The sequence below is a fragment of the Heloderma suspectum genome, chromosome 4 (assembly GCF_057233095.1).
Source record: "Heloderma suspectum isolate Gila_16-S chromosome 4, 16-S_ref, whole genome shotgun sequence".
Classification (NCBI taxonomy): Eukaryota; Metazoa; Chordata; class Lepidosauria; order Squamata; family Helodermatidae; genus Heloderma; species Heloderma suspectum.
This window is the reverse complement of record NC_139461.1, coordinates 117,168,379-117,188,596: the sequence shown is the minus strand read 5'-3', so window position 1 is coordinate 117,188,596 and position 20,218 is coordinate 117,168,379. Positions and strand designations below refer to the sequence as shown.

The 20,218-nt window shown below is 40.8% G+C and overlaps 1 protein-coding gene across 1 annotated transcript in view; it reads left to right on the top strand.

Moving 5' to 3' along the window:
• ZCCHC2 (zinc finger CCHC-type containing 2) overlaps positions 1 to 16,299 on the top strand; it is a 52,978-nt gene extending 36,679 nt beyond the window's left edge. The window contains exon 14 of the mRNA XM_084850516.1: positions 1,541 to 16,299. Within this exon, the coding sequence (XP_084706642.1) occupies positions 1,541 to 1,608 (68 nt within the window). The 3' untranslated portion in view covers positions 1,609 to 16,299. The remainder of the gene's footprint in view (positions 1 to 1,540) is intronic.
• The last annotated feature ends 3,919 nt before the right edge of the window (positions 16,300 to 20,218 follow it).

The window sequence follows — 20,218 nt, the reverse complement described above, 5'->3', positions numbered from 1 at the left end:
TTGTAATAGGTCCAAATAGTTATGTTGTCATAACAGAATGATGTAATGGAAGTTATAGATAAACAAGCAAATTGGACCACATGGCAGCAGTTAGGGGGAAAGCAACTCAAAACTTAGTGCATTTCCCTGGATAATTAGAATTTGTGCTGCCAAAATGTGACTCTGTATCTCTTTAGTGTTACATTTCAAAAGAGTCCAGAAAAAACCTCATGGCTCTTATAATGGATAATTCACACATGCTTTATATGTTATGTGCTTAATTAAAAAATAAGCAGGTCACTCATTGTACCTATGCATCGCTAGATCTTATTTTCTCCCTTCCTCCCTACAAATGTGACTGACCAGAGACTTAAAAAAAAAAATAGATATGCATAAGTGTGAATAAGTCGTTAAAATCAAGGGGTGCCATCAGTTTTATATCTTTATTCTTATTAACGTTTGTAATTGTAAAATGTATCCATTTCTACCCCATCTGGTTTTTCTGGTGTGTGTTTTAACTGGTGAAACTTGAACAGAAAAGACAAACTTGGTAAGCTGATAATTTGAAGCTACGTGCTCTAGAGTGGTCCCATTGAAAGCAGTGGAATTGCTCCCAAGATTGTAGGTCTAATATAGCAGGCTTATTCAAATGTAATGCTATGAGAATGAGTCTAGTCTCTCCCAGGCTCACATGTGACTGGTTCTTTCAGGGTGGCCATGAGGAGGAGTTTGGAAGCTTTCACTTCCATTTTAGATTAACCACAGCATGCTATGCTATCGAAACCCAAACAGACTTATTAATCTTTACTCTGTTAATGGAGACAAGCCAACTTCAAACCATACTTTATGAAGCTGTCTTGTTTTCACAAACCATAGTTAAGATTAACCACAGTTTAGGTTTCTGATGACACATTAAACTGCAAATAATCTGAAGTAGAAGCTTCTTATTGCTCTTTATAGCTGTGATGAAGGAGGAGAGGGGAAGGGGCAGTGTGTGAGCCCCAGCAGGAGGCTAGACTTATTCTCATAAAAGTAAACAATAGCTTAGCATTATGCCTGAATGTAGCCATTGGCTTGGTTTACACAAAGCAACAACTCAGTTGTTGTTTTTTTTAAAAAAATACCTGGATTATCATGATGAGCCAGCAACCTAATCCCTGTGGCTTGGCTCCTCCTGCCAGTAGCAGCAGCTAAACAACCAGGGACACTTTATATTGTGAAATCTGAACCCAGAACTCTGACTTGTCTCTGCCCTGATGAACCAGATTTGGAACCCAGGGTTTATTCTCAGGAGGAGCGAAGAGGGAGCAATCGAGCTGCAAGGAATTGTGTGTGAACTGGCCCACGGTGTGCTTGTTGGTGGATCAGGAAAAACAGTTCTTAGGATGACTCTTCCTTATTTACAAACTGACTTAAGCAGGCTATAAAGATGTAGAAACCTTTGGATAATAGAATAGCATTTTTGGAAGAGTCTTTGTAGTTGGATTGGGTTTTTATAGTTTTTTCTCATAATTTTATTAAGTGTAAGCAGTGACTTAGTAAGTTCTTTTTCCTGTTCTAGGCACTTACAGATTGAGATATGCACCTCCCCCACCCCCTTCTAATGATACGTTGGATTCTGCTGACTGAAACCAAGTAAACATTGCCTACATACCAAAATGAAGGTTGGGAAATTTGGGGAATTCTTTGGATTTGAGAGATTCCTTGTGTGTGTTTATGTTCTGTTGCATTTTTTCACTGCTCATGAACGTCTGTTCTAATACAAAAGAAGAAAGCGATTTTGCTCCTGGTCTAACTTGCATAAAGCATGTTGCTATCTCAGCCAATCAATCAAAAGAGCATTTGAATGAATAGACTTTTGCACTGAAGACTTGAGACATGCAGTGTTTACTCCTTTTTCTTCCTTCTTTTTTTTAAAGATCATTTAACCTCTGACTACACTGGTTGAACAGCCATATGGTTGAAAGGAGAAACTGGGCCATGCTCCCAAAAGTCACCTTTCCCTTCCCCTTTTTTTCTTATGCTGCTATTCTTCTCTCCCACTTTTGCTGAGTCTACATGCCTCCAAGGGACTGGATGGATGTTCAGCTGTTAAAATAAACCCTGCCCATAATTCTAGTAAATTCCTATGCTTGTGAACAGATGGGGGCATTGCTTGCTTTTCTTAAGAGATTGAAAATTCACAATATATCCAGCTCTTATGTGCCTAAATGCAAGGGGAAAAAAAGATGGGCAAGGTTTAAAATTGTGTGAACTTGGCAGATTTCTGAAATAGAAATGTGTTGAACTATTTTACTTTTGTTCTAGTTTTTTAAAAAGCCTGTTGGTTCAAAGTGAGTAACTGGTATGAATGCCTTAGTTTGTGTGTTTGCATTTGTAATGGAAGTTGGCAACAAGTACCTTTATTAACATATTCTACTTTGTCAGTACAAAATAAACATGATGAGATTTTAACACCTTCCCCTTTAGGCTATTACAGTGTTGTGTTTAGAATGTAAATGGTTTATTTCAATCTGGACAAAAACCTGTGTGTATTCTAAAAATTGGTCAACTATTTGTATACTAGAACCAGTGTACCAAATAGCAATGTCACTTTCTTATGACAATTTACCACTGTGTGATCACGATATAATGTGAAAGACTCCAATGAGTGTGAAGATTGATCATGTTAGTGTCATATCACTTAAGTTTAACTCTGCTGTATCTTACTTCTAAAAGCCAAGGTGTACTAAATTGCTTCCAGGTAATATTTGATTTCTTAAGTGCACTGAGTTTATCTGGAAGAAAACTTACAACTGTTGAAATCAACACTGAACTTCCACCATTTGTGTACCCGTAGGTATCACAGTTCATAGCAGAAATGTAGGTTTTATTTATTTAAAAGATAGATATGCAGCAGATGGAAACCAGTCAAAACATTTTGATTAATTCTAATTGCTAAACAAGAAACTTGAAGAAACTTAATTTACATTTCTTCATAGATAGCATTTATATTTATAGCACCAATATATTTTGAAAGCGAGGGTATAAGGGGGTAGATGAGAGCTTTAATTTAAAAGAAAACTAGCATAGAAATTATTTTCGTTTAAAAATATTTGCTCGGTATGTTGGACCATATTGAAATGAAATAACTGCTTCTGAGTTTAGTGAGGATGTTCAAAGCACCAGTGGACTTGCATTCTCAATTATCTGCCAGTTTACTTTATGGAACTTATTTTATGATTTAAGATACTGTACTGTAAATAGGAGGTATGTTGCCTTCTCTTTATTTGTATGTTTACCATATACTTTGATATTTGAAATGTTATGTACTGGAAAGGTCACTTATATTTCTAGAAAGAATGGATTTTATGCAGCATTTTCCTTGAATTAACAGCAATAAAAAAAGAAAAAAAGCACATACTTGAAAATACTGTACTTCATTATTCATGACAGTGAAATTAGAGTGAAGGTTGTACAGTTACAATCATTTTAGCCTGTACCAAAGATCTCAAATTTGGAATGGCATTATTCAAATGATTGGAAAAGGTAAGAGTAACTTTATAACTGAACTTGCTACTACCTCAGACAAGGTTGGAAACGCCAGGAAAAACTGTCGAGCTTACAGTTTAAGGGATACCGGCAGTGTTGGACTGCATACGCCCCTCTGATAGGTTACACTTGTTGGTGTGGTAGCTACCGTCCCATAGCTGCTGCCACACCACTCCTGTGCAGTATCTCCCACGTAGTTAAGATATATCATCTGGCTACGTACTACATGGGTTACCCACAAATGGATCAGATGAATTGTATACTGTCCGTGTAATGGATTGTATACTGTGGCATACAATCCATATAATTTATATGTAGGTAGGTAGGTAGATAGATATAATATATCTTTAACCATATAATATCTTCATGGGAGCAGCATAGGAGCATCCATAGGGCAGTAGCAACCATGCCACTGTCAGTAACATATAAAATTAACCTTTCTCTAGGCTATAAGTGGAAAGTTGCAGAGCGTATGCTGAAAGACCAGCCATGACTTAATACACAGCCATGTATGGCTGCTCTTCCTGGCAAGTCATCCAAGGTTTGGGGTAAGGCTTTTTATTTCATGTTTGCGTGCAAAATTGTGATTTTGCCCGAAACAGTGGGTTATCAAATTCAGGTTTCTGTGAATAATGGTTTCAAAATGTGTCCTGTGAACAAGAGATCTGGTGCAACATACTGATGAAGAGGGACTGGAATTCCCTAGTTCATATCCTAGTTTGGCTATCTGTTTGCTTTGCAGCCTCAGGCCCTTCTATATAATATAGTGCAAATACTGGCCTATCAAGCAGCTTTGTGGTACGGATTCTGGCAATAATTTGTGTGGAAGGCTCTCCAGAAAAGCACTGACATAAATACAAAGTTCTGTTCTTACTAGTGTGAAGCCCACTAGAGAGTGTATTCTCCTGTTTGTCCCCTGCTTAGTCTGTCACAGTGGGTTGGCAGTGTCTGCTCCAGATGAGGAGATACTCTGCTTAGGCTTCTCTTTGACCAGCCTTGCTCAGCTCATTGTGCAAATGAGGTTGCAGCTGCATCAAGCAGGGACACTTGGAGGAGTGGACCCCCTAAAGCTTGGCTTGTCCCTTGCTGTCAGCCATATTAGTATTGGAAAATTGGGCAGGAGGAAACTATTAATGCACAAGAAGATCTACCTGAAACACCTCCATCTCTGAAGAGAAGCAGGAGACTCATCTGGACTTTTCTGGCTCTTTCTCTGCCATGCTAAGCCTGACTGAGATGTCTCCAGGCAAGCAGAGATAGCTGCAGGAATCCACTCTCTCTTCCTCTTAGCCTCAACCACCCACTCTCCAAAAGGCAATGCAACTTTCCCCAAGCACTGCTCACACTGGATGTTTTGGGGTGGCTGCACCAGAAGCTGAAGCAAGTCAAGTGCTAAACTTGCCTTCTTGTTTCACTGAAAATGCTTGAGAAGCCTATAAGAAGGCAAGAGACTCCTGGCAAAGTGTACCACTTGTGGTATTATGCCAGTGGCATTAAATGCTACATTTGCCCTAGTGTGATCTGTTGCAAGACAATCTAGCACCTGGAGAGGATTGCAAAGATTTCTGTGTACAAGTACAGCCCCACATTTTATAGTATTGACTACATGGTTTTGCTGCTTGTCTTATGAGGTGCATTTATCCCACAAGTATAAACTGAATTGCTCTGTTAGGTCATTATTGGTCCACAAGTGTTAACCAAGTTGACTGTTGAAGTTGTTTCTAGGTCTTAAAAATCTAGGAGATTTGAACTGCTCTAATGGCTCAATCCTATCAGATAGGTGGCCGCCTCCGAAGTCGGAGGCAACCGTCTATCCAATGCAGGGCAGGAGAAGCACAGAGGGGAAAATTCCCTCCGCACTTCTCCTGCCCTGCATTTTTGGCTAGATAGCCGATTGCGGCTGTGTAGCCGCGGGAGGGCAGCGCAGGGGAGGAGGCTGCTGTATGACACATCGGATATGTCGTACAGGCATTTCCACCTGCCCTGGAACAGTTCCTGGAAAACCAGATATCCTATGGCCATCTAGCTGCTGTCTAGCAGCCATAGGATTGCTTCCTCCATGACTGAAGTTGCAATCAGTTGCTTTGAACCCAGCTGATTAGTGGGACTGGCTTGAGTGAACATGCATAAGATCGGGCTGCACAAAAGCTAATATGCTTGCTCCTGAGCAGAGCAAACAAAATGGGAGCAATGCTCAACTGCACTATTCGTAAAAAGAGGCTAAGAATTTTCTGACCATTAGCAATTAGGGAATATGTTCACTCATTCATTATATTTCTATACCGCCCCATAGCTGAAGCTCTCTGGGCAGTTAACAAAAATTAAAAACAATTACAATACGTTATATAAAGTATAAAATCCATACATGTAAGGACATAAAACAGATAGCAGATAGCATACACAACAACAAATGTCTAAAACAGTCAGCCAGAGACAATCCAGGACCATGTTGATGGATGTTTCAGATAGAAGTACAAAGAGTGACACTGGTTTTTGAGAATGAAACACCTGGGACAGAAGGCTAATAGTGATTTGAGTAAGTAACTGTATACATGTAAGATTTTCTGAAATAGCAATTCCTATTTGTCACCATTCAGCATGTGTATTGGGAACTGGGACGAGGGGTGTTGAATGCATTGTACTCCTTTTCCTGGCACAGGGCTTGGTATTAAGGGGAATGTGGGAGGGAATGCAAGTCTTCCTGAAGGCAATGGAGTCAAGAGTACTCCAATCAGCATGGCTGGCCTGGAAAGAAGGAACTGGGAAAAGCCTTTCCTCTAATTGCCCAACTGTGCCCCTAGCTACTGCCTTAATTCTGCTGTGATGCTCTCACGCCCAGCATGATGGGATGACTTAATCCCTCTAGTGCAGGCATACAGAACACAAATCACTCTTGAGTGCCATTTGTTTTTTTTAAAAATTAAGGGGGCGGATAACACTACATTAAAAGAAGTTATTTTTGTCAGGTTTAATCAGTTTTTAAACCACCCTATGAAATTCCTTTTTCGTGGTCTGTACACCTTTGTGAACATCTCTATTAAATAGTTTTTCTTTCTACTCCACAGTAGTTGTTTTGCATCCCAGCAAGTGTGTGTGCTATCAGACATTGTACTTAGTTTGTGATGTTACAGAACCAACATAGCAAGTTTGGGTGAAAGTTCTCCGAAATAGTGAACAATTTGCAAATGCTTGCACGTGCAGGTCACCAAACAGCATCTTCAGAATATAGCATGTATAATCTGGCATATTTTTTCCCAAACCTGTGCATCACGATGTCACCACAAACCCTTCTCTGACTGGCTGCTTTCACATGTGCTCTGTTTACTATAGTTGAGCGACATGGAGCTACAGATTGGCGCAAAGGAGAGAAGGATAAAAGTTAAAATTCCAAATGTATGCGCATTGCAAGCAGAACATTCACTTTCCTCCAGAAAGTAAAGGGTTACAGTAATCAACATAATAAATGGCACAGTTTGTATGTGATGGTGCAGAAGCAGAATATATGTATGAACTCATAATTTCAGTTTGAATTATGAAAATTAATTAGATCAAAGTTCAGGCTCATTACACATTCAGAAATTGTGAACCAAATGGGTTCAACTTCCAGGCCAATTCCAAGTCTTGGCAGCATCCCTGCTTCTCATTGAGTTCAGCAGTGACAGAACAGAACAGCATGCAAGGCTTCCACTCATCCAGTAATTGACACAGAGGGGGAGTGTCAGATGCGGGTGGGTAAGCGTCTTTGGCCAGCTGTAACCAGCTGAGGAAACTCCAGAAGTTTTACTAGGTCAATGTGCAGGCCTGTGAGTAATCAAATTACAGCTGGTTCTTTTGGCTGCATCCAATTGTCTAGAAGCCAATAGCATAATTTAAAAGTTGTGGCTGCTGCAGTTCAGGAGTGTGTGAAACTGTGTGGAAGAAGGGGGAGCTATGCTATTGTGAGAGAATGAGCTGCTTACCATCTCTGGCCACATCATCAAAATGGGCAGTAAGGACCCTTTTAAACATCTTGTTAATGTCACATTACCGGCAGGCAGCATAAGACTGAATCCTATGTTAGAATATGATGATTCATGCTGAAAATTGGCTGTAATCCACTTTTTAATAAACAATATAAATACCTTGGTGCAGGAGTTCAGTGATAAAAGTTCTAATTTCTATGAGTAATAAGGCAATAGCCTGCTGTCTTAAACTGGAGTTTATTCCTATAATGCCAACATATAAATGGGGATTTATTTTATGGTTCTCAGGGCTGAACCTTGGCACATGAAGAACAAAGTGTCTGAGACAGCAGACATCAGGGAAGGAGGGTCATGCTTTCAGGCAAAACTTGGAAGCACAAGTGGCATTTCCCCCTTCCTTAAAATTTAGCGCTGACAAGATGAACAAATTGCTTAGTATCTTTGAACATAGTATAGTTTCCAGCAGTGGAGGAGGATATCCTTACATGGGTTGCTCCTCCCACTCGCTCCTATAAGCGGGAACATGCTAATTAACTGAATTGCCTTCTCACATCGCAGAGCAACCTACTTCCAGTTTCATTTCCTGCCTTGGCTCTGAGCAGGTTGCTGGAGTAGCTCCTCAAGCACTCCAGCCCTTTATAGCTACAGTTTGCCTCATTTCTTCTGTCCTCTCTATCATTCTCTACCTTCTTCGTTTCAAAAACAAAAAAACCTTTTCCCCTCATTTTAGAGTTAGGAACTTTTCCAATTGCATCCACAGTGCCTGATGTCACCTTGGAGACAGCCCCAGAATGTCAGGGGCCTTCTTTCTGGAACCTAAAGGAGAACCCACAGGGGCTGCTGGGAGCAAGTCTCTCAGCCCGGATAAGACTCCTGGCACCATCCAGCTACAGGCTGAATCAAAGCTTGTCCTCCTCAGCGCAGATGAGCCTAGTAGGAGCAAGACAGGCTTGATGACCCCACCCAGGGACTGGGAACGATCCAAGGGGGAATCAGACGGCAGCCCAAGGGGCCAGTATCCCAGCCAACTGCCCCCAATTTCACTCCACCTCTGATGATTGACAGCCAAGCACTTAACCCAGAGTTCTGCCGATGGATCCAGCAGAACGTTGCAAGGGTGGACATATCGAGGAGGACATATCAAGTCCTCCTCGATATGACACACACACACCCCCCAGCAAGTCAGCACCTGGGATAAACCCTCTGGCCTTCCCTCAGAGCAAAACCCAGCCTCAGAAAGGCTTTCTCAGCCTGAGGATTTCCCAGACTTCTTAAATAAGGCCGCTAAGACGCTGGCCCAGAATTCTGAAGGGAGGGGGCAGGAAAAGAAACAGGACTGCGATCTTCTGGAAGGGGTGGCAGAAGTTTTTCCAAACCATGCTCTCCTCTGTTGTTCCCTTCCCCAGCACCTTTATGGGCACAAAAAAGGCGGAGTGGGATAAACAAGGCTCGTCCAGACCAAGTACCCCCTTTACAAAAAATTAACAAGTTCTGTAATTCTCCTAAAAAAAGTGATGAAATTACAGGTGCCCCTGGGGAAGCCCTAGTTCCTGGTGCCCTACATTCAAAGAATGGGGACAATACCCCCATTAACCCAGAGAACAGAAAGGGGGAACTGGGCCTGTGTAAGACTCATGAGGCTGCCTCATAAGCCATGAAGGCTTCATCAATACTATCAGTTATGACCAGGGCCTCCTATCTCTGGGTGAAGGACATTCTAAAAGACTTTCCAGGGGGGAATATCAAGTTCCACCAGGGTGTTAATAAACTGCTCAGGTCTGTGGCCTTCAAGGCTGATACCAGTTTGGATGCCATCCAACTCACTGCCAGAGCCCAGGTGGCAGCCGTGTCACTCAGACACCAAATATGGCTTAAACATTGGAACACATCTGCATATTCAAAATCCAATTTGGTCCCAGGTCCCTTTGGGGGAAATAAGCTGTTTAGGGACTCTTTGGAAGAAGTCGTTGTTGAAACAAAGGATAAGAAAGAAGCCCTGCCCTCTACCTCTAAGAAAGAGGAGCGTAAGCCCTCTTGGGGGGGGTCTTTTAATTCCATTTGCCCAAGCTATAGATCTTGAGACAGCGGAGGGTCCAGGTCCACCTAAGGTGAGTGGGGATCCCTACCCAGGCAACAGCAGAGCCAGGGGTTCAACAGACTCCCCACCAATGCAGCCCCTAAAGGGCAACAGAGACAGCAATAAGCAGGACTATCCAGCTCCCCCAGTGGGAGGGAGGTTTCAGACTTTCATCATCAATGGGAAGTCTCCACCTCAGATCAATCATAGAATCATAGAATAGTAGGGTTGGAAGGGGCCTATAAGACCACTGAGTCCAACCCCCTGCTAAATGTAGGAATCCAAGTCAGAGCATCCCTGACAAATGGGTGTTCAGCTTCATCTTGAATGCCTCCAGTGTGGGAGAGCCCACTACCTCCCTAGGGAATTGGTTCCATTGTCGTATTGTTCTAACTGTCAGGAAGTTTTTCCTGATGTTCAGCCGGAATCTGGCTTCCTGTCACTTGTGCCCATTATTCCATGTCCTGCCTTCCTCTCTGTGACAACCTTTCAAGTACTTGAAGAGCGCTATCATATCTCCCCTCAGTCTTCTCTTCTCAAGGCTAAACATGCCCAGTTCTTTCAGTCTCTCTTCATAGGGCTTTGTTTCCAGTCCCCTAATCATCTTTGTTGCCCTCCTCTGGACCCTCTCCAGTTTGTCTGCATCCTTCTTAAAGTGTGGTGCCCAGAACTGGACACAGTACTCCAGATGAGGTCTAACCAATGCTGAGTAGAAGGGAACTAGTAGTTCACGGGATTTGGAATCTACACTTCTATTAACGCAACCCAAAATAGCATTTGCCTTTTTTGGAGCCACATCACATTGTTGGCTCATATTCAGCTTGTGATCTACAACAGTTCTAAGATCCTTCGTGCTTGTACTACATACAAGAGAGGGCTATATATTTGATTTCTTCCCATTGCGTCATAACTTTTTCATCTCTTCCTCAAGGCCCAGGAAATCAGAGAAGCACCAGCTCATACTGCAGGCCATATCTCATCGACATCGGAGGGATTGAGGCAGTGCCGTCATTGGAAAGATTGAAAGCCTGCTGCTCAATATTCTTCATTGTCCCTAAAAAAAGCCCAGGGATGGAGGACAATATTGTACCTGAAATGGGTGAATGGGTTCCAAAGAAAGAGAGAGAGAAAATGCCTTGGATGGAGACACTTTGTACCATTCTTGAATCTCTCCAGACCAGAGATTTTCTGGCATCTCTAGATATCACAGAAGCATACATGTCCCAATGCATGTGGCTCACAGACAAAATTTGCAGTTTGCCCATCAGGGAAATATCAATACAGAGCCTTCCCATTCAATCTCTCCTCTGCCCCCAGGGTCTTCACAATCACCTTGGTGCTATTAATAGTACACCTGAGGAGGCATACAACATTCTCAACCTTAACAGCATTCTAATTAATTCTCTGTCACTCCCAACATGGAATTCTGGATGTCCACGGGACATTGGCATGCCTTCAGTCACGTTTTTCCTGGTGAGTGTCAGAAACTTCAGTTTCGCCCTTCCAGGGAACTGCAGCACCTCAGGGTGGTACTGAATGCTCAGGTATAGTCTGCCTTCCGCTGGAAAAATTGGAAAAGCTCCAGGCCATGATAAAATTGATCCTTCAGAATCCCACCTTCAACCTGGTGGCCCTAGCACAGTTGCCGGGGTTGTGATAGCTACCATAGACTGTGTCCCATGAGCCAGGAAATTCCCTAGGCCCCTTCAGCGGCTTATCCTCCTTTTTCAGAAGGATATAGCTGCCCAGAGACCAGTTATCTGTGGGAGGTGAGACGGTCCTTGACCTGGTGGCTCTCCCCCTCAAACCTCAGAGGCAGTCCTTCTGAGAGAGCCCCTCAGTCTAAATTACAACAGATGCCAGTCTTCGGGGCTGGGGGTCCCACTACAGACCTGCCATGGCCCAGAGTAGATGGAGCCCAGAGGAAGCATTGCACAGCATCAGCTGGCTGAAGGTGAGGCCAATCCATTTGGCCCTCCTCACCTTCAGCCACCTGATCCAGCACAATGGTAGCCCTTTGTAAGAACAGACAGCATGACAGTCAGGCGCAGGTGAATTGCTAGGAAGTAACCTGGTGGTGCTCCCTCATGGCCGAGGTGGACTGCCTCCATGCAGTGGGTAAAGTCAAACATCATATCCCTGTCAGCCAAGTACGTTCAAGGGAAGTTAAACTCCACTGCAGACTGGCTGAGCTGACAGGATGTCAGCCAGACAGAATGGAGCTTTAACTCAGTGGTCTTCAAGGCCATCATTGAACATTTCAGAATCCACAAATGGGATATATGAAATCTCATAGAGTTTTTTGCAGGTGATGCAGGAGAAAAGGAGAGGATCTAATTAAGTCTGACATCAAAGTGGTCCTCACATTTCTACAAAATGGGTTAGATCAAGGTCTTTGGCCCCATACTCTCAAGAGGCAGATCACGGCACTATCCTCTGTGCTATCTGAGTCTTCCCATAGATCCCTGGCAGTGCACAATATAATTTTGTTTTTTAAGGGTGCTAAAGACACCACCTATCCATAGATACCCTACTTGGGATCTGCCTAAAGTTCTCAAAGCTCTCACCAAGGCCCCCTTCAAGCCTCTATAAAGGGCTTTGTGGAACTTTCATTCCTGGAAGGTCCTTTTTTCTTGTAGCCATTGTGGCCCACAGGGTATCAGAGTTGGGAGCCCTGTCAGCTAGACAGGAAGTATGTGTTTCCCAGCAGGGTGCAATCATATTTCACTTGGATCTGACTTTCATTAAAATAATAGTAATAATAACTCTGTCTTCCACAGGGCAGAGGAGCTCATTCTGCTGTTTTGACCTTTTGTCAAGGTCAAAAGTCCAAGCTGGCCCCTAGAAAAAGAATGGCACATGTTGGATGCAAAACATACAGATAAGGTCTATCTGAAGACTTTTGTGTCCTTGACTCTTTTCATTTCAGCTTTCCATCATGGGCAAGAAGGTTTCCAAGTCTATGTTGGCATGGTGGATTAAGGCCTGCATTTTCCTATGTTATGACACGTCTGGTTCTGCTTGGCCTGGGGGGATTTCTGCTCGCTCTGTACGGAGCGCAGCCACTTGCACTGCCTTCAGGACTTCATTGACATATGCAGCTTGGCCATCTGAGTTTTCATTTGTGAGACATGATATGTTGGACACCTTCTCTTCGGCCAAGGCATCTTTCAGCTGCGGAGTGCTTCAACAGATTCTGCAGTTGAATTATCGGGATTAGCAGCGACCTACCCTCCCAGTTTGGGCATCACTGTCTGACGGCCCACATAACAATATCCTTCTCCACTGCAGGAAAAAGGAACATTGGTACTTAGTGCGATATGTGGTACTTAGTGTGATATGTTCATTTTCTGCAGTCGATGGAGGATATCCTGGCCTGTCGCTACTGGGGGAGGGGGGCAGCTCTTGATTAGTCTCTTCTTCTGGAGTTTCTGTTCAATGTTTTTACTAATAAAGTTACTGAAAATTTTGGGCTGAGACATCATCTGAACTGGAAGTAGGTTGCTCTCCCACGTGAGAAGGCAATTCAGTTAATTTGCGTGATCCTGCCTATTGGAGCTAGTGGGAGGAGCAACCCATATAAGGATACCTTCCATCCACTGCAGCAAATGAACGTATCATGGTAAGTACCAACGTTCCTGTCTGATCTTCTTTTCCCAGCAATCTTGGCATAGGATGCTCAGCAGAATGCTTGGCCCCGTACTATTTTTCCTGGTATGTTTCCTGTTGAAAGGGGGTGGAAGAGATCTCTTATTTGCCAAAACATTTTTTGTATTTCAATGGCAGTGGTGCTTATTTCTTTATTTTATTTAAACTATTTGTATACTGCCTGATATCCTAAGATCGCTAACCAGTTAACTGCATTAAATGCGATGCTTGCATTTCGCTTGGGACTTGGTACAAGTTAGGTAGCAAGTAGACTTGATGAAACGTGATCATCTTGTTTCAGTAGGTGGAAGCACTGGCCAATGGTGTCTATTCACTAAGGAGAGCATATGTGTGTTTATATAGTATAAATAAGGGTACTTAAACAGATCCTGGAATAGAAATCTCTACACTTAATAATTTCCCTTTCCAGGGACTCTTGAACAATTTTTAATAAAAAGATCAGAGGATGGTGGTCACGTGTGGAAAGGTTATTACAGATCAAATGGTGCAGTTCAAGCTTTCACATTGCCTCAGATACAATACTGAAGCTAATAGATCTCAAGTGATGTATCCACAGGGGTGAAGCATCCTTTGTCAGAAATTGAGAGGTGGGGATGCTGTGGATGGGACAGAGAACTTATGGAAAGATTTAGGAGAAGAAAAGCTTTATCCTGTTGACTGGAGAGATGAGCATGGTGACTTTAACAGAGGCATTCAGATAAGGAGATGGCCAGAAGGGAAAAACAAAGTTACAGCAGGACAAATGTGACTGCTAGAGTAGCAATGGCAGTCTTAGAATACCCTTGTACTTGTCTTGGACTTTGACCCTCAGAGTATATGCAATGGGCGGAGGAAGCTTAAGTTGGTGCTGGGATGTTGACAACGTGGCTCGTGGGTACTACTTCTTTAAAAGCATGATTTGCACATCATTTTTAAACCATGAATTCAGTGTTGGTGTTCCATCATATATTATCTTCTCTTTAATGTTGAATCTTGTATTTCACCTTGTGTGGAATACACACTGTCCCTTTCAAGTCTAACCTTCACAGAACTGCTATTTTTCCATAGCAATTGGTCCTCCTCATTTCTCATTTTTATTTCAAAATCGATCTCAGTTTTCCTTTTGAACTCGTGAAAGCATCTTACTTCAATTGCTCCCGTGAATATATACTCAAATATTAGCCACGTAGTTTTGCTTGTATTGCTTCTCTTTGATAGCTGCATCTCCCAACAAGTCAAGCATGTTCTATTGCTCTAAAGGGCGAGAAAAGTCCCTTGATATTTGCAAATTTTATTCTATTCAGAAATATGCTTCTCCTTTGCTCCGCACAAACCTGGTTTTGTTTGCTTGGATGTTTGCATATTCCCCAGAAATTGTTTCATCTCTGCCAAAACATTATTTTTACAGCTGGCTGTGCCTTTGATATAAAGACCCGTTAGGAGTTCTGAGGGACAAAGAAATGGGGGAGATCAACAGCTGTGCGATGATTGGTGAAGGAGTTTCTTTAGAGTTGCATTGTGGAGTTGGGAATGGAGGCTATGGGGAGGAATAAAAGGTGGGAAATCTTAGCAAAGTAAGAAATTGTGGCAATGTACGTTGTATGAATGCATCTACATAAAAGACAAGGCACAACTCATTTTGAAAAGGCAGGCACATGAACTTTCCAGTGCTTTCTTGAAAATGCGTTTTAGTGCTGGTGTTGAAGAGAGCTTCAGCTATTGGGTGGTATAGAAATGAAATAAATAAATAAAGTAGAACCTTGAGATGAACTTGGGAAGGGCTGTAGCTCAGTGGTAGAGCACATGGCTTTCCGCACAGAAGGTCCCAGTCTCAATCCCCAGAATCTCCAGGTAGGGCTGGAAAAAGACTCGTGACAAACTGCAGAGCTGCTGCCAGTCAGTGTGGACAATGCTGACCTGGACGGACCAATGGGGTGATTTGGTATAAGGCAGCGTCCTATGTTCCTGTTGGTTATGCAGCAAAGTGTAATTGTACGTTATCCAAACAGGCACCACGGTTCTTTATTTTTTAAATTTTTTAGAATATAATCAAATTTATCAACAAAACCAGCAAATATCACAAAGTTCCCAATAACACAAAAGGTTGTACATTCTCTTGATTCTTATTACACCAATACATTACAAATAATGACCACTTTTATATAAATCTATTATTTTGCTGTATTTCCTCTCTAACCCTTACTATATTAGTTAACTTAACCATATATATTATTTCCCATACTTTAATAATCCAGTCATCAACTGTAGGGGCTTTCAGTTTTTTCCAGTTTGCCGATATCAGCATTCTGGCGGCTGTTAATAAATGCACTATCATCTCTATGTCATCAGATAGAACACCTTCCTTGACATAACCAAAAAGAATAATTATAGGATCCAAAGGCAGTCTATATCCTGATATAATCTCAATTTCATCTATTATCTTTAGCCAATAGTCCTTAATGATTGGGCAAAACCAAAAAACATGGGCCATATCTGCGTTAGGCATTTAACATCTCCAGCACCTGTTATCACCCTTATGATAAATGCGGTTAAGCCTTTACAGGCATTAAATATCGTTGGAATATGAGTTTGAAAAAAAAATATTTCAGGTTTGTGCTAATAGTCTGCTGTGATATATTATTCCAGATCCAAGTTCAGGTACCTACTGGAATCAGACAAGTTAGTTCTCTTTCCTAGCTTTTCTGGTAATTATTAATTGTAAGATCTAAATCTAATAGAACTTTATAAAGCTTACTTAATAGGTTTTCCTGATTGTGTATCATAAATTTTCAAAGGTGGTTTTTTCCCCAAGAGGTCCGGATTCCCTTAGTAACCTTAAGGCTATACTTCTAAGCTGTAGATACTGAAAAAATAAAGGTTGGGAAAATTGCATTTCATTCCATATTTGTTCATATGATTTAAATGTTCCCTTATCTATAAGTGTGGTTATTTCTATTAGCCTACAATTGTATCATAAAGATAGATTGCCTAGTTGCGCTTCATCTATCATCTCGTCATTATACGTAATAGCTGTTAATGGAGATAAACCTGGACTTAATACTCTTTTAAGTTTCAACCAGTTGTTAAACAGGGTTTTTGGTACATGGGCTCATTCTTAATATATTTCTGTCAAATTTATTACAGAACCATAAAGTATTTTTCAACTTTGTTGAAAGATTATACTGTTCTAATTCAGTTGCTCTATCTGGATAAAACCATGTCTCCAAATGCATAAGCATAGCCGCAACATAATTTTTTTTTATGGATGGGAAGGCTAATCCACCATTCTTTGTTGGTTTTATTAAAGTTTTTTTTTTTTTTGCTACTCTTGTTTTTTTTTCCTATTCCAAACAAAATCTAAGATCATTGTTTGCCAGTCTCCAAGTATCTTTTGTGGGACCTTTAATGGTATGTTTAAGAACAAAAATAAAGTTTTTGGCAGTACCACCATTTTTAAGGCAAATATCCTACCCATCCATGAAATCTGAAGCTGGTTCCAGCAAGCCAAGTTATCTTTTACTTCAAGCATGACCTTACGATGATTAAATTCTGTTAAGATATCAAGATTTTGTGTAATCCATACCCCTAAATATCTAACTGGAGTATCTTTCCAAGGAATTTTATATTCTTTGGTAATCTTAGTGTTTGTAGAATTATCCATCTTGAATCCAATCCACTCTGATTTTGTAATATTAATTTTATATCCTGATACTTGCCCATATTCCTGCAACACAAATAAAAGTTTATCATAAGTATTCATAGGATCATGTAAATAAATAACTATATCATCAACACAGAGACTAATTTTGAACTCTTCTCTACCAATCTTTACCCCCTTTAATATATTTTCCATTCTAATAGCTTGAGCAAGAGGCTCTATAGATAACGCAAATAACAAAGGAGATAAAGGGCAACCTTGTCTAGTGCCCCTCCTCAGATAGAATTTAACTGAATTGACACCATTCACAGAGACACAAGCACTGGGGTTTGTATAGATCATTTTAACCCATTCCACAAATGGGCCACCTAAACCAATTTTATCCAAAATCTGTAACAAGAACTTCCATTCTAGGTGGTCAAATGCCTTTTCAGCATCTAAAAAAATTAGTCCATATGGTTGTCTAGATTTATTAACAAGATGTATTATATTTACTAATTTTCTTATATTCGTTGCCAATTTACGATTTTTAATAAAGCCTGCTTGATCTTCTGTTATATGATTAGCAATGATTCCATTTAATCTTTTGGCCAGGATGGATGTCCTAAAGTCTTGATTCAAAAGAGCAATAGGTCTATAAGACTCAACTTTGGTAATATTGTTATCTTTTTTTGGAATCATTACTATAACAGCTTCCTCCCAGGTTTTTAAAAGTGAGTGAGTTGTCATGATCTCATTCAGTATATATTCTCTCTAGAGGGTTGTTCTGAAGTATATAAACTTTCATAAAACTTTTTGAACTCATTTGCTATATCTTTAGATTTAGTATAAACTGTACTTCCTTTCTTTATTTGCACAACCATTGTGCTATGTTGTTTCTTCTTTAACATATAAGACAGTAATTTATCGGCTTTATTGCCTTTTTAAAAAAAATGCTGTTGAAGATATCTTAACTTTTTCTCCACTTGGTCACACATCAGTAAATCTAACTGTTTCCTAACACTTTCCAATCTCCTGTATATAATACTTGAATATGTCTGTTTATGTTCTTGCTCTAATTTCTGGATTTTATTTTTTAAGTCCAGTATGTTTTTTTCCTTTTGCTTCCTTAGGAAGCATGTCTTTTGTATTATCAATCCTCTCATAAGCCTTTGAAGCTTCCCAAATGGTTGATTTTGTTAGTTCAGAAGTGTTATTAAATTGAAAGTATTCACGTAATTTAATATTTAAGTCCAATACATTTTCTTGATTTTGCAAAAGAAAATTATCTAACCGCTATTTCCTGCTTATTAACTGCTCTTCTCCAAACAGCCATTCTACATAAACAGGAGTGTGGTCTGCATATATATATATGGTTTTATTGATACTGATGATACTTGTTTAATTATATAGGGAGAGGCAAAAAACATATCTATCCTTGAGTAAGAATTGTGAGGAAGAGAGAAAGTATAATGTCTCTCCTGGGGATTTAAATATCTCCACACATCAGTAAGATTTTCTTTTTAAAGATTTTTTTTTAATAAAACAAGCAGTTTACCATTGCAGATTCTTAAAGATGATCTGTCTAGTTGAGGGTTGACCACTCCTTTGAAATCCCCTTCAGTAATAACTCCTTTGTCCAAAGTAGCATTTATTATATTGTTCAGTTTTTTATAAAACTCCTTTTAAGTTTTACTTCCCCACTATATAGTACCAAAAATAAATGTGCCCTCTGGATCAATTATCTCTTCAGAAACCACAATTTGAGAGGGTTTTTTTGACTATAATGGCCACTCCCCTTTTTTTATTATTTGCTGAAGCAAAATAAACTTCCTCTAAATTTAAACTCTTTAGTAGTTGTTCATCCCCCTTTTTAACATCAATTTCTTGGAGAAATATCAGATCTACTCTTTTTTCAATAGGTAAGCAAATTTCCTCCTTTTAATGGGGGAATTTAATCCTTTAACATTCAAAGATACAATTCTAAGTTTATTTGACATTTTTCTAAAAAAGAAAGAGAAGAAAAAAAGAAAAACAAGAAAAATATCAATATGTTAACGATGTTACATAGGAAACCAAGCAGATAGAAACAGTCAGACTATGAGGGGTTTACAGAAGCTGTTGTTAAATCCCTTATAATCTCTAAAAGTTGTTCTGCCTCTTCCGCTGACTGGAAGAGTTCTTTAAAAGCACTGCAGCAAGGGGAAGAGACTGCCTAATCCATTCTTCCAAGTCGGTAATTGGATTTGTTTCAGCGTTGCATTGTGACTAAAATGGTCCTTTCCCTCAGGAGGAATGGCTGTACTATGGGAGAAGATGGGCCAATGGCATGACTCCATATAAGGCAGCTTCCTGTGTTCCTGTTCCTGTCTGTAAAATGGGGCATAAGACCAAAATGATGTAAACTGTGGACTGTGTGTAATGTCTTTGGTGCAGACTACAGGTGAATTACCGCTCACCTGTAGTCTGCCAACTCTCCTCCTGTATGGAGGAGCTGAGTGTCACAGATTCCCCCTTCCCCCTGCAGCTTCTTGTGACCCTGAGATTTTGCTCTGGGCTGCAGATGGTGCTTAGGGCTGCAGAAGGAGGGGAGAAAGAGCAAAAATTGCTTTCCACCAGCAGGTTCCTCCACTGGATCTCAGTCTTGTTCATAAACAGAAGGGCTCCTACCATTCACGGATTCTTAGTTAGGATCCATGGTCATGTTTCTTATTTTTAAAAACATGTTTGTAAACCACCCAAAGAGCTTTGGCTATGGGGCGGTATAGAAATGTAATTGATGATGATGATGATGTCGCAAGGCATGAGCCTCCAAGCAACTCTCTTCATTCACAAAATAGCGGCTAACAGAATTGAGAGAGAAGGTGAGTATTCAGCAATTCACAAATACAACAAAATAATTCAGAAATGCATGATTAATGGGCAGCAATGATGGCAGTTGTAGTCCAACATCACCTGGAAGGTCACAGCTTCCCCACAACATGTCTATTGAGCCAAATGGGGCCCCAAACCCATCTAGTCTAAGCCCCTTATATACAGAAGGATAGTCCATCCACAGCCCAGTTCACAATATTATTCATGCAAGAGAACAGGTGAATCCTAGCTGAATCATTCGAATTACCTTGTGCACAGCATACTATGCGAGATACTGGGAGAAAAGGCAAAAACCTCCAGGTTTATCAGCCAGTATGACACACCTTCCAGCACCTCTCAGACGAAAACAGGGACAAATTGTGTATTTGTAATGCCTATGCTTACACTAGGTATCACTATCCGAGCCCACTTCACTGCTGCTGCCTGCTATAATGATGTTTACTCAGTGACAGTCTGTCCTGCACTGGCTTCTGAAGCAAGGCATGTTCGTAATCTGACACTCCTTTCAAT